Source organism: Salminus brasiliensis, chromosome 21, assembly GCF_030463535.1.
Source record: "Salminus brasiliensis chromosome 21, fSalBra1.hap2, whole genome shotgun sequence".
In the NCBI taxonomy this organism is placed as follows: domain Eukaryota; kingdom Metazoa; phylum Chordata; class Actinopteri; order Characiformes; family Bryconidae; genus Salminus; species Salminus brasiliensis.
The window spans coordinates 11,351,733-11,366,395 of record NC_132898.1 but is presented as its reverse complement, the minus strand read 5'-3'; the positions used below and the strand labels follow the sequence as shown (position 1 = coordinate 11,366,395).

The following is a 14,663-nucleotide window of genomic DNA, read 5'->3' as shown; positions in this document are numbered from 1 at the left end:
GGCAGACTGTAAAGAGAATGAAAGCTGGTAGTAAAAAAAACACATTCCACATTCAACTGAATTATTTAAAACAGTAAATAAAACAAAGTAACAAAACAAAGAATTTGGCTCAAACAAAACATGCCCAATGATCCTGTTTCTTAGAAGGTATATAGAAGCATTTTATCAAGTTTTTATTGCATTTAAAGCATGCCAAATATCCTTCTCAAGAGCTGCTTGTAATTTCAGCTATCCAGAAAGGTGAAGTTCATTGCTGATGTAAGAGAATCAGAAAGTTTGGTGGCAAGTTTGTCTGTGGAAAAAGTAAAGAGAAACATTTACCAGCGAGCAACTATCTATCAACTAATAATCAAAAATCATGTTAAATGACTATCAGTAAAAGTGAGAAAGGTAAAGGTGTTGTACCTGCTCTTTTTTGCTGCTTCTTTCTTTTCTTGTTAGCAGCAGTAAGTGCCTGGCCTTGCTGAAGTGGGTCAACATCCAGGATATCTTTTAAATCCACAGGCTTCGGAGACTGTGCCTCCATAGCTTCACCAGATTTTGTTTTTGCTGCTTTGAGCTGTACGGTCATGTGTCCAAACTTAAATAAGGGTAAGAGCATATATTTACATATTTTTTATTACTCTTAAAAATGAAGATACCATAACACACTTATAAATATATAAATGTGAATAAATGTATTATGGGTAAACATTGTAATGAGCATTTTTAAACAAATTCTTTCTTTATATATGCCAGTGTGTTTATCTGTAATGTATGTGTGTTAAGCTTTTCTATTTTTTACCTGTTGCACCAAACAAAACAAGTCACCTCAGAAAACAAATCAATTTCATTTTTTCTTACACTGATGTACCTCAGGATCTTGATCTGCATCCATAGACTCTTGGGCATCTGTTTCATCCACTTCTAACTCTGCTGGCATTTGTTGACCTGCCGGAGTCATTTCTGATGTAGTCATACAGAAGTTCATCCCCACATCAGTGGAGCTGCATTCTATAACAGACAGAAATAGTTAAATTGCACTGGCAATACTAGTATTATCTCCATACTGTGCAGCCCTAGTAGACAATCTCAGTGATACATTACCGGCTAAAGTCTCCCGATTGCCTTTCTCTAGCTCATCCCAGTCAAACTCCTTGCCCATCTCAGCCACAATTTGTGCGCTGACGTGAGTGGGTAGGGTGTGCGTTTCAGGAGGGTGGGTGAAGTAGCTGATACGTCCTCTAAACAAACCGATGGAAACAACAACCACTGCATATCAATTTAATCAACAAATATAATCAACCTAGTTATTCCACAAAAAATAGGTCTCCGTTTGCTACATACACATTAGTCTGTGTACAAAACAAATCTCTCCTCATGTCAGTTTTTTATTCACATATTTCAAATGTATTTACTGCTTTCCCAGAGGATTCCCATTTTTCTGGGCAAATAAATTGATTGAATTTTTTGCTCTTTATAAAGAACATTTTCCTCTTTATATTTTACTAATTTCTTGTTGATTCCACACTTTTGGCCTGTGGTGTGACTTAAGAATAAATAAACAGTTTACTGTTTTAAAACCTACCCAGTCCAGTCCATTAGGACACTCTTGGCTGCTATATTGCTGTCTGGTAAACCCCCCTTACGCAGTTTCCCTTGGCGACGGGCCAGCAGTGCCAGAAACTCCAGAGAAGTATGAAAGTCTGGAACGCTGTAATACTCCATGATCTGTTAACAGAAAAATCAACAGTGATTAGTGATTCACCTATTCATTATGCTAGACCTTTACATTAGCAGTATCAGTACCAGATGGTCCGATGTTTGTCAGATGTGACCAGTTCACATATAAAACTGTTTTGGTCATTATAAAACAGTAACATTGTACTCCTAAACCTTTTATGGGGGAAAAATAATAAAACAACAATCAAAAAAAGAATGTTGGTATACAGGCTCCGCTATGCTACATTAGTCCCTACTACTTTATTCACCCCGGGACTACAGCAAAGCTTGTTAAACTGGCACATTAACATTTCTATAAATGTGTCCCATTAAAATGTGACCCAGTAATGTGCTGAGCAGTCCTCATGACCTATTGATTCTGGAGCTCTCCAAGATGCTCTCTATTATGCTTTTGTAGAAACAGTGGAGGATGGGTACATGCATGTCTTTTTTTTTTTCTCAGCAAGTAAAGCTGCTAATAAGCCCTGCTGTATCAGGTGGAGGTGTTCAGGGACTAGAAGTGATGTACTGAAGTCAATAGCATTTTTTAATTAGTTGCCTTGTTGTTTAGGATCAGGTGGATGTGGAGGATTGGTCATCCTCAGTGGAGTGGTTCTGCTTGGAGGCATGGTGGGGGTAAAGTGTAGGTGGGATGGAGTCCTTCATGCGAGCCATGACAAACCACTCAAAGCACTCTAAAGACAACTGTGATAAATAAGACAGTCAAATCGGTACTCCGTATTAGATATGTGAATTCAGAGATCACTCAATTGGTATCAAGATGGATAAGTGCATCGCTAACATCAGCAATAAGAAAAAGGACAGGAACATTTGCAAAGAATTAGAGTTAATTAGACTGTAGACTAATATTACAATGCTGGAAACAGACAGCCCCTTCCATACTCCTTCTGCAGCAACTTAGACTGGAAAATTCAGATTTACCTTACAGGATTCTGTAGAGAAATTCTATAAAACTTGGCAACCCTTTATTTTATTACCCTTTACCTAACGTACAATCAACTTCCACAATTAAAAGCTACTTTGAATCCTGGTTGACTCTCATCCCTCTCATTCCTGGTTGGGGATTTGTTTTGGTTAAAAATATTTTAACATTGCAAGATCTACCTGCAAGCACTAACTTTGTACATCTGAAATCATATCCTCTTATTCTGTTTTGTAATTTGTTGAATAACTAGAAAAACTAAAACATGTTTTAAAAAATTATAAATTAGGCATTGTAAGTTCTAGGTACACTTTCAATTATCTGTTTGTTTAACTGAATACAAAGTTATCCTCCATAGCTAGATTTATTATGCATTTATTTATGCATTATTAACACATTTATTTCATTCAAATATGTTTAAATGAGTAAAGTTTATACCTTTCGTAACCATTTGTATAAAAGTAAATACGAGACTGTAATGCCCCGTTTACACCTGGTATTAACATGAGTGTAATCCAATCATAGGAGGCTAGGACGAAGAACAGGTGTGAACATGGTATTATGTGTCTCAAGGATAGATTGTAATTCAATCACTTAAACCACTTTCGCCAAAGCTTGTTGATGTGTTTCTGACAGATGTTCCGAGAGATGCAATATATATTTGTGATATCTTACAAATGTACATATTACTGATATTAGCTCTGCTGGTCACTGTATTGTATTAATTGTCTTCCTAATTTAGTTTTTTTCTTTTTTTTAAATGAAAAGCTGTTAAAAATCATGACATACTAAAAAATATTTAGCACTAGGAAACTGAATGGCATGTGATTTCGCCACTGCTATATTCCTTATACCAAAAAAGATTGTATTTCCTTTCATGACTCCATAAGACAAGTTTCTATTAACAGTCATACATTCCCCCTCATGCAAGTTCTTCAAATCTTGACCACTTCATTAAATCCTACAGCCAGACATGTACGTTTCAGAAATATTAGTAATCAATGAAAGAGTCAAGTAATTCTAGAGGGTTCACTTGCAACTGTATTTGTTATGTACAGTTTGCAAACTGGGTGGTAGACAAAGTAGTACATAGGAACAAGACGACAGTTTTTTTTTTTTTTTTTTTTTTACTGTTTCACAAAATTGTACTAAAACTGGCACAGAATGTTCTGGGTGACACTTTGAGAATTGTAAATAACAAATTCAGTTCCACAACATTTGTTTGCTAAGCATTTAGGCCTGTATTGCACATTGTATAATATGTTGTCTGTAGTGTACATAGCTACCTGTTTCTTACTGCAGCGTCTTAAGATTGCTTCAACGGCTGGGACTGGATCCACCAACTGTTCAATCTTCACACAGTTCCGCAAGATCATTACAGCATCACTGTTTGATGTTGCCATAACAATACCAGGGCAATCCAGCAATTTAACATGTTTGTCTAAATGGACCTCCTGTAAACACCTGAGAACAACACTAAACGTAACAATCAGAGAACCACCAAATAAACAAAAGCAACAATATCTGAATGGGGGCCAACTTACTTTGTTACTCCAGGAGTCGCTCCTACGGTGCATGCTCGTGCCCGCTTTAAACTATTAATCAAACTGCTCTTTCCAACATTAGGAAACCCTAAAGAAATTAAAATGGACACTAGTGTGACTTAAGATTAGTTACTTTGTTGATCAACATGTTTGCCTCTTTAGTTTTGCACTGGAGCAACAAGGCTAAAGCAGACAACAAGCTAAATAAGCTTAAATCCTACAAATTAGCATTGTACAAACTTAATTCCTAAATCATCACACACTTGCCCCAAACCACTTCAGAGTTTTGTTAAAAAGGAGCTCACCCAAAATCACATCAGACCCTGGTAGATTAGTATTACCTCAAAATACTGTTTTATGTTTGACTGGCTAAAAAAGGCTTGTTCACTACTGCTTCTTTTTTATTTTTATGTCTTTTAGGTTTAACCATGTAGTAGAGGTGAGCGGGTACGAAGGCCCCCAGCATTGGGCTGTGGTACTGTGTTCTTTGGAACGATGGTTCCATCCAATACATTTGAAATGGGTTAGGGAGATGAGGATGAGGTGCGATGCTGATCATATCCTGACCTCACCAACGCTATCGTCATTGAATGCAATCAAATCCTCACAGCAATGCTCCACAATATAGTAGAAAGTCATCCTTGGACAGTAGAGACATGTTACTCCAACAAAAGCAGGATAAACTCTTAATACTTCATACTTTTGTCCATATAGTGTAACAGGCTTGAGTGAAAATCAGTGCACCTCAACATTACAATGTTATGATTAGTTTCTGAACTATCAAGCATAGAATCTCCTCTCCAACCCTGAACTGATGCGATTCAGTTTTACTTGACTTACCTTGACACAAATATGACTGGAGTTACGCAGCATTGCGCAGTTATCAAGCATTATCTTGCTTTTTGCTCTGCTTCTTTCAGAGCCCAGAAGAGTAACAATGACAACGGTATTCTCCCTATTACAAATCAGTGGAGGGGGGGCTCCAAGTAGTCCAGTGGACTTCCTCCCCATATTAGTCCTAGTGTGATGTTGGTCAGCACAGGTGCTGTTAGCTGTTGTATTGGACCTTGTGCTGCTTAGAGATGGTCTTGTAACCTTTACCTTTAACATGCTTGGCTATAATTTTCTTTCTAATCTCCTGAGACAACTCTTTCCTTTGCTTCCTCTGGTCCATGTTGAGTGTGGTACACACCATGTCACCAAACAGCACAGTGACTACCTGTAGCCCAATATATTAGCCCACTGACTGATTACAAGATTGTAGACACCTGTGATGCCAATTAGTGGACACACCTTTATTTAACATGTCATTTTGGTCACATTATTTTTAGGAGTACAATCATTTTTGTCCAGGCCTGTTTAATGAGTTAATTTTCTTTTAGTAATTCTGTTAAAGAGAGGATCAAGCTTCTTCTTAATGAGGTTGAAAGGTTTGGCAGTGGTTTATAGCAATTGGTAATATAAACATTTGTTTTTAGTAACAGTTTAAACTATTAGCGCATGATACAAGTTTAATAGATTCACAATTTAAATAACATACTAATTAAATAACTCCCACAAGTTTACGCTCATTTGAAACTGAATCTGAACTATTACTGCTGTGTTAATACAGTCTACTACAGCTACTACAGTCTGTGTTAATCAAGGTTAGTCCTATTCTGATTTTTAATGTTTGAAATATTGAAAATATTGCACACTTTTTCCTTTGCACTTTTTTCCAGATTTAAGAGAGACCAAAAATAATAATTGACATGACTATTGCAGTAAATCTGGGCTTTTTATGTCGACCAATTTTAATTAAATACACCACCAGCTGACCGTATCCTGGCAGTCGAAATGCATCTGCGATTCGGTTGTAGGTGACAGCACAGGCATCAAGGCAGCTGTTTTGGATACAGCTAATATTTCATAATAGATTTGCTAAGATTAGACAAGATTAATCATTTTCCTTCCTATTTCTACCTATATATTTCCTTCCTATTTATTATTTTTTGTCTGTATTGTGTTGTATTGTCTATCTGCACTTGTCCTGTGTTGCACTTGTGTTCTGTATGCACTGTGTCCATGTTGCACCATGGTCCTGGAGAAACGTTGTTTCGTTTCACTGTGTACTCTGTATGTAGTTGAAATGACAATATTTTTATTGTCATTTCAACTACATACTTGACTTGACTATTCATCACTTTCTGCTGATCATGGCCTGATACTGATTCTTTGTATTAGATCAGTGAGACATCTGTAAGGTAGCAAACATAATATACATAACCAAAATAAGCACATTTTGGAGAAAACATCCTGGTCACTGACTACATTTTGGGCAAGGAGAAAATTTTATGAGGAATAAGAATCCTAGCGCTCTAAGATTTGGCACAACACTCACCTACCACTCCAACTGTTATGGTGGTTTTTATGTCCTGGCTTCGGCAGTAGTTTCCCAGTAGCTTCATTAGACACTCAGCCCCCACACATGCGCTGGAGCCCAGCAGCTCGGGAGTGGCCTGGGCCACTGGCACATGGCTGCGTTTCTGTGGAAAAGATATTAAACATTAAGTAATCTAATAATAAGGTGTTAATAAATCTCTGTATTCAGTTGCCTTTTTTCAATGTAATTATTTTTTTTAATGACTTAAATTACAAATCTGTAATAGCTGTTCACATATATATCAAATATAATTCTAAATTTATGCCTACATTAAAAGTTCACAGGGAAAATGCAGTTTTACATCTTATTTAAATATTAAAGCCAACAATTAATAAGATATTACCTGGAAAACAAATGTTCATATAAGCTGAAGAGTAACCTGATAAATGATGAAGAGGACTGAACAGTTTGTGTGTGCATTCCTGCTCATTCCTTAGCATGTGCATGTATGTACACAAATATGATTGTGCCTGCATGCGTGTGCGAGTTGTCAGCACAGTGAAGTTGAGCACCTTGGCCTTTGTGTTTTTGTGTGTGTACACTCTTAAACAGAAACTATAGGAAACATGTTGTATAGGAAGTGTCACTTGTAAGATCACTTACTTTGCTTATGTTCATACAGTGCAAGTGTATTCCTGATATTGTGGGTATTTCTGTAGAGGGGTTGTGTGCATTTAGGGCTTATGCAAATAGTGCTTGTGTGAGCATGCATGCATACAGATATACGTTTACCCTACTCCATACTGTATGTTTAAATAATTGCATGCCTGTGAGGTTTCTTAAGAATAGGTCTAAGCAGTTCTAATCTTCATGTTTCTGGGCGGGGCCTGGACACTACACAGTGTTGAAATTCATTCAACATTTTTGGATAATTATTCCTTTCTGCTGATACCACATTTGTACTACAGCGCCACCATCAGGCCAATCGAGCGGCGCTTGAGCACCTGAGTAGTGAGAGGAACTGCTATCTGTTGACCAAGTTTCATGTTCATACGACTTGTGTTTTGCTCTGGGCACTTTTTCATTTTATAGAAGGAGAAGAAGATAAGGCGAAAAAGAACTAAAAAACAATAGGGGTCCTGTAACTTCAATAAAAATTATCATTCCTTCAGCCCCATGTCATAGATTCCAAGAGTTCTCATGGCCAGACACAAGATGCTTTTAAATATATCACACAAAAATAACTCAAACAGCATGTTCTAATGTTCATGCCTTCAAACACTTATTCTTACCAGATTTTTGTTCTGTTGCTGTGTTGATGCTTTGAAGGCCACAGTGGGAAACTCATTGCGAAGGTACTTAATCCACTTTTCGACAAGGTCTTTGGGCACCAAGTCTAAAAAAAATTTTTTTACATCATAAGTGTTAAAATAAAACAAAAATGGATGATATTTGGGTGAGTGCAAACCACACTACCTCACTAAATAGTATGGGAGAATGGGGGGAACCAAAAAGAAATAACCAAAAAAAACAACAACATAAGAGGTGCATTCAGTGTTGTATGTAAAAGTATAGAAATATGTTATCATCTGTTGACCAATTATCCAGCTTTGCTGAGTTTTAGCTGGAAATATGAAACAAGATTGAATGGCTTAAGTTATCTCCTGATTAAGAATGTGTTCATCGAGGTAAACTGGATATCTACAAACTGAACAGCTTGTTGAAAAATTAGAAGAGTAGGCTAATGTGTATTTGTAGGATTTTGTAGGATTTAGCATTCCTGTGAATCACTAAACTGATCATGGTCCTTTACTGTGACTAAGCTGTAAACCGGAAACAATTGGTCAGTTTTTACTTCAGCTATTTTCTAAAGTAAACCAGACTCCACTGCATTGCCAAGGTGGAAGTGCTGGGAAAATCAAATCGCTTTTTACATCTGCTGTGGTCACAAAAATAGCTGATGTGGCCTTCTGAAGTAGAACATTTTTTTTTAAATATTAATCCCAAAGTCAGACTTAGATAAGCACTTATATATATAGGTAAACATGTTTGGTAGACATGGGGTCAAAGCCATTACATCTGCCAAATGACCATCTCAGTTATTTATTCCTTTAAGGGTCACTGTAACTGATCATAGAAAATGTGAAATATTGTATACAGTAAACTGTGCTCACTTCTTTTAAATACCATGACCCTAATCCCATGGCTTGTTTTAGTTTGCATCTTACCAATTTTGTTAAGGACAAGTACAACTTTCTTGTTTGTTCCACTCTGAACCACAGCCTGCTCAACCTGGGGGCAGCGACAGCCTAAAGGATCTCTTGCATCCAAAACTTCCAAAATAACATCTGCAGCTTCAATTACCTGTACAGATATCAATCATTAACAGACAACTCAGTCTCAAACCCAAAATATAAGGACTGGCCATGTCACAAACTGAAAATAGTTTGAGTCAGGTCAGGTGTTTATAAGCATGTATTTGCCACTTACTTTTTTAAATTCTCTGTAGTATGCCTTCCTCGAATTCTCATTCTCAAAACTGACATGCTTCTCCAAATTTTGCATCTCCATTTCCTGGACAAAGAAAAATGCACTTGGCTGAGGATAACTACATTAACAGTTGTTAATTTTTTTAACAAAACATTAAAAGTAATAAATAATACATAAAATGTCCCTAAAATATATATTGCTAACTGAATTTTGAATTTGTTAAAGTTTATCTAGGTTAGTCTGAAACTAGTTAGTTTGATAAATGTTAGCTTGAATTAGCAGAGCTCCTGCATATCTTTTCTTCTTAAAAACAAATCTTAGTAATAAACAAACTGATTTAAATTATAAATTGTAACTGGGACATGCCATTTCCCACCCTTTTTGGTTGGTTAATGTACAGGGTGGGCAATTTATATGGATACACCTAAATAAAATGGGAATGGTTGGTGATATTAACTTCCTGTTTGTGGCACATTAGTATATGGGAGGGGGAAAAACTTTTCAAGATGGGTGGTAAACATTGCCGGCCATTTTGAAGTCGGCCATTTTGGATCCAACTTTAGTTTTTTCAATGGGAAGAGGGTCATGTGACATCAAATTTATTGAGAATTTCACAAGAAAAACAATGGTGTGGTTTTAACGTAACTTTATTCTTTCATGAGTTATTTACAAGCTTCTCTTTGTTTACAGTTAACACGTGAGGAGCGGATAGAAATGGTGTTTCTGATGTCTGGTGATCGCAGTACCCGGGTCACTTCAGCAGATTTCAAAGCAAGACACCCTACGAGACCACCTCAGTTTACACAGATTATTTTGTTCAGTGATGAGGCAAACTTTTACATGAATGGTGAAGTTAACAAACAAAACCACCGCTATTGGTCTGACACTAACCCACATTGGATAGATCCCTCCATGACTGTTGGAACACAAAAATTGTGTGGTATATGGGGTACAAAGATGGGGCCCATTCTTCATCAATGGAAACTGGATATTTGAAATTGCTACATGATGCGTTTCCCTCTTTATGCACTGAAGCTGGCACGTTCCCTGAGTTTTTCCAGCAAGATGGTGTCTTAAACTAAAAAAAAAAAAAATGCATTACCATTTAGGAATCACATACCTCCATTTTCATTCTGGTAGACTAATCTAGTCTTTCTGCAATCTAGAGTTACCAGTGGTTTGCATCTTGATGTTAACCCTCTCATTAATGAAGAATGATGTGATGTTGCCTTCCATGGTCTTCCAGGCCTTTTGATGGTGAGCTCACCAGCGCATACCTTCTTTTTAAGAATGGACTAAATGGTGGAATCGGCCGTACCCATAGTTTTTGCTTTCTCTAATGGCATTGTTTTTTTTTTTTAGCTTAATGAGGACCTCCTTCACTTGCATCAACACCTCTTTAGATCATCTATTGAGAATTCCCAGGCTTTGCTGAGTTTTAGCTGGAAATACAAAGTTAGATTTAACTGAATTGAAAAAATGGATGTTTTAAACTGAAAAAGGCAATAATTTTGTTAAACCCCTTAAATTAAAATCCAATTTTAATCGCTTCATGTGCAACCCACTAAAACAGGTATAATTACAAAAATTGTCATTATCCAAATACTTTTAGACCTGACTGTATTATTCTACATAAAGTTACATGTGCTTGGAGTGGCAATGAACGAGACTACTCCCTAATAAAAGTTAGTGGTAATACTTTTGAAACTGTTATAGCAAGGTGAAAATGCTTACATAAATAAACTTTCAAACAGAACTTATTTAATTTACTTAATTTACCTGTCACAAAGAAGGCACAAAAATAGACATCTGTAATTAAATACCAAAAAGTATATGTTTTTTTTTTAATATCTGAAGAAATCTGAAGTATATGTTTTTAGAATATCTGAAGATTTTGAAAACTTGATCATTTGACTTGTTAAAATGTGTTGTTTTCTTTACACAGCCATGCCATCTTACTCACCCTATAGTAATGGCCATTTTAATGGAGTTGCTGTAAGGAGGTCCATTCTTACACAAGCAAACTTATGATTAAACTGAGCTGACTTTATGTAAGCTAGGGACACATCAAACTAGTGCACTTCACAAAATAGAGCATCATGAGGAAAGAACATTGTGTGGAAATGCTGAAGCAATATCTCAAGACATCAGCCAGGAAGTTAAAGCAAACTATTTCTGCAAACTATTGTGAGAAGCTTGTGAAAGGATATACAAAATGTTTGAACCAAGTCATACAGTTTAAGGGCAATGGTACCATATACTAATGAAATGTATTTCAACGTTTTGACTTTGAAGAAAGTCAAATTGCCTTAAAAAATTCCCCTCTCATTATTTTGGCATTTAGCAAATAGAAATAATTTTGGTAATTCTAATTGACCTAAAACAGTAAAAGTGTATTCTGATCTCACGTCAGACAGTGAGGAAAAAAAAATGCATGTGTCTTTTTATATAGTGTATGTAAACTTTTGGTTTCAACTGTATGCTTCAGTATATTTTTACCAACTATATGTAGTAAGTAAGTATCTCACCTTTAGTTTTGAATATTCCCATTATTATTCATTACCCGTTAATTCCCATGATAAATATATCTATATTGTTATTCAAAAAAATTCCCATAATATCCCAAAAGGTCCATGGAAAGTTTACATGTACAAGTTGCCTGAAACCGGTTGTTTAAATTGAGGTTGTAATGCTATATATTAGATACGTATCTGAGGGGAAAATGGATTTGGGCCACTTTTACCTACTGTGTGAATGTAGCCAATGTGTCTCAGTTGAGTGCATTTAGTGAATCACTGGCTACTGAGCAAGTGCTTAATGCAAGCAGCAATACAACCTGCCCACTTAGACCTTTCTTCTAACATAAAAAAAGCTGCCCATTATCTACTGTTGTTAACAGCTGGCTACAGACATATTTCTTTTTTTAATATTCATAGGGTTGCAAAGCGGTGGAAAGTTCTGATCAATTTCCAGTAAATTACTAGTATCTTAGAAACTACTATCCATGGAAACTTTAGCTCTGGAACTTTGGAAAATTATGGGAATTTGTTGGAATTAATAGGAAATACTGGATAATTTAAAGGAACTATATCATACAGCCATGTGATCAATTGTAATTACAAGCTTAAATAACATTCAAGCCATATAAAGTCTCTGCTCTTCAAACCTTGTACTAACACTCAGCAATCATACGCTCCTAAGCAACTGATGAAAGATCACAGGAGAACTGTGAAAGTCTAGATCAGATCTGGATGTCCAAAACTTGAATGCTGGTAAGACAACCAAATTAAGAACCCAGAACATGCATGAAAGTTAAATTTAAGAGGGTGCACCATTTCAAAGTGCATCGTTACATCATGAACAGAAATGCAAAGGCTTTACTGCAAGATACAAAACCATACTTAGCCATAGCCCATAATCTGTTTAAATCTCAAATAAATTAAATGAGTACGGACAGCTCATGTGCGCAACACATATGCAGGGTTACCAGAAAGTATGTCAGTGCCTTAAATGCATTTGTTTAAGCTGCTGAAAGCAAGGAGAACAGCAAATATTGGATATACTGTTTAAAGTTACAAGTTCATAATGTTACTAAGATGGATACCAACCTTTATTTCAAATTCTCCCTGTCTTTGCTGTACGTCTTTTTGAAAGCTGTCAAGACTCCTCCTTTTCAAGAGTTCCCTTTCTCTGGACAACTTCTGCCTCTCCTGCTGCTCCTCCAGCTGCGACAGTCCACAACACAAAATTCACGCATTTCAGATGTAGTTGTATATGATTTACGAAAAAGTAAAGGCCAAACTGATATTTTACAGGGAGCTACTTAACCTAAAAAATAAAAATAAAAAAAAGTCCATGAACTAAGAGTTTGCATTTTACCCTCTTCTGTCTGAGTGCATCCTGTTTCTGGCGGTGGCCTTTGAATGCTCGGACGTTGGGCAGATCGGGATCTTTTCTGCTTCCATTCGAACTCGCCTGTTGTCCATCTTTAACCTTTATAATGAGACAGATTTCCAACATTCCGTCTTGGTTTTAAGATTCTTATTTAGACAGTTCAGTGATACGAGTAATGGAGCTAGGCTAATTGAGTCCTACCAGTATTCGGATAAACCTGCCCTGTTGTCTTGCCTCCTGTGCTGGAATGTACTAATAGTCCATACACATAGACCAAAGCGACTGGTAGTACCTCCCAGTTGTGTTCAAGAGGGCGAGGCTTGTCAGAAAACAGGTAGGAAAACAACAAATAGCGTACACATAGCAACTTAGCTACGCACCTTTTTGCCACAAAACCCGAGCCGCTTCGCTCGCTTTTGTTCTGTAGGATAAGAGAAGATGCTTGTGTAGCTGTTATATCAAGTTAATTTTACCTGAATTACAGCAAAGGTAACTTACATTCGAAAGTGGAAAACATATGAGCGTTATTTTTACTTACTCGCTTTAGACATGACTACACGTGCGTCCAGACCATCAGCAGCAGCAATGTGAAGTAGGTAAAAATATACACAGCATTTCAGCATAAAAGTCCCAAAGTTCGCATAATACGCAACTGCCGTATGTTCAGTACGTAAATTAAGAAGAAATATAATAATATAATAATAATAATTATAATTATTTATATATATATATATAAATATATATATATATAAATATATATATATATATACATATATCACAAAAGGGGGAGGAAATAAAATGTAAATCTTTACCTTTATGCCGTTTGAAAATCTGGTCTACACTTTTCAGATACTACACTTTTCTATATTTTATTGTTAATATACATTTTTGTTATATATACATATATATATATATATAACAAAAATGTATATTAACAATAAAATATAGAAAAGTGTAGTATCTGAAAAGTGTAGACCAGATTTTCAAACGGCATAAAGGTAAAGATTTACATTTTATTTCCTCCCCCTTTTGTGATAACATTTTTGATAAATGATTGATTTTGCCTCAATGGCATCTTTTAAAACTCCTTCAAGGTCCTTCAAGTTGTGTTTCTCCCTCTTCTCTTTATGATTCTCACAATTACACCACAATAAAGCAGGAAAGAATATCTTGCCTTTCGAGCACACTAAACTGCAGCCCAGACCAAGATGAAGTTAATGCCAGCAGTCGCCCATTTACCATCAAACTTGAAATTTAAGGTTTGCACACCACTATCCATCTCTCAAATGAGATGACAGTTACTGACAACTGACCGGGAATAGGCTACCTGAAGATTCCAGTAAGGATCATTAAGCAACAACATAATCCTTTGCAATTTGATTGCTTTGTGACTTGCGGTAACCAAGAGGCATATTGGCCACCATAAGTAGCAACTGTGTAACCGGAGGCATCATATAACATAATGAAACTGTCAGTGCTTTCTTTTAGTGATGGTAATATGTGAAGAATAAATTACGTGTGTCCTCATCCTGTCTTTTGGCAGCAAAGATGGTGTTTCCCCACTCTTCTGCCATTTTTAAGCAAAATATTTAGTCAATAATTTAATAAATCAGACATGCTCTTTTTATGCTAAAATCTTTCCCTGTTCATTAAAAAAGTTAAAATACAACAAGTTTGCATTTAACAGTTTTACACTGAGCTATGAGACATATACAAGCTCACCTTCACA

At 36.2% G+C, this 14,663-nt stretch overlaps 1 protein-coding gene across 1 annotated transcript; it reads right to left on the bottom strand.

Annotated features, from left to right (window-relative positions):
- Positions 1-44: 44 nt before the first annotated feature.
- On the bottom strand, positions 45-13,507 carry gnl3l (G protein nucleolar 3 like). The gene is made up of 15 exons (XM_072666463.1): positions 13,473-13,507; positions 13,315-13,355; positions 12,920-13,033; positions 12,649-12,765; positions 9,041-9,124; positions 8,779-8,914; positions 7,843-7,946; positions 6,569-6,713; positions 4,189-4,276; positions 3,931-4,108; positions 1,568-1,710; positions 1,087-1,223; positions 854-993; positions 406-580; positions 45-292 (listed from the first exon to the last, which is right to left on the bottom strand). Exons 1-15 carry the CDS (start codon positions 13,483-13,485, stop codon positions 225-227), a joined length of 1,683 nt encoding a protein of 560 aa, XP_072522564.1. The 5' UTR covers positions 13,486-13,507; the 3' UTR covers positions 45-224.
- Positions 13,508-14,663: the final 1,156 nt, after the last annotated feature.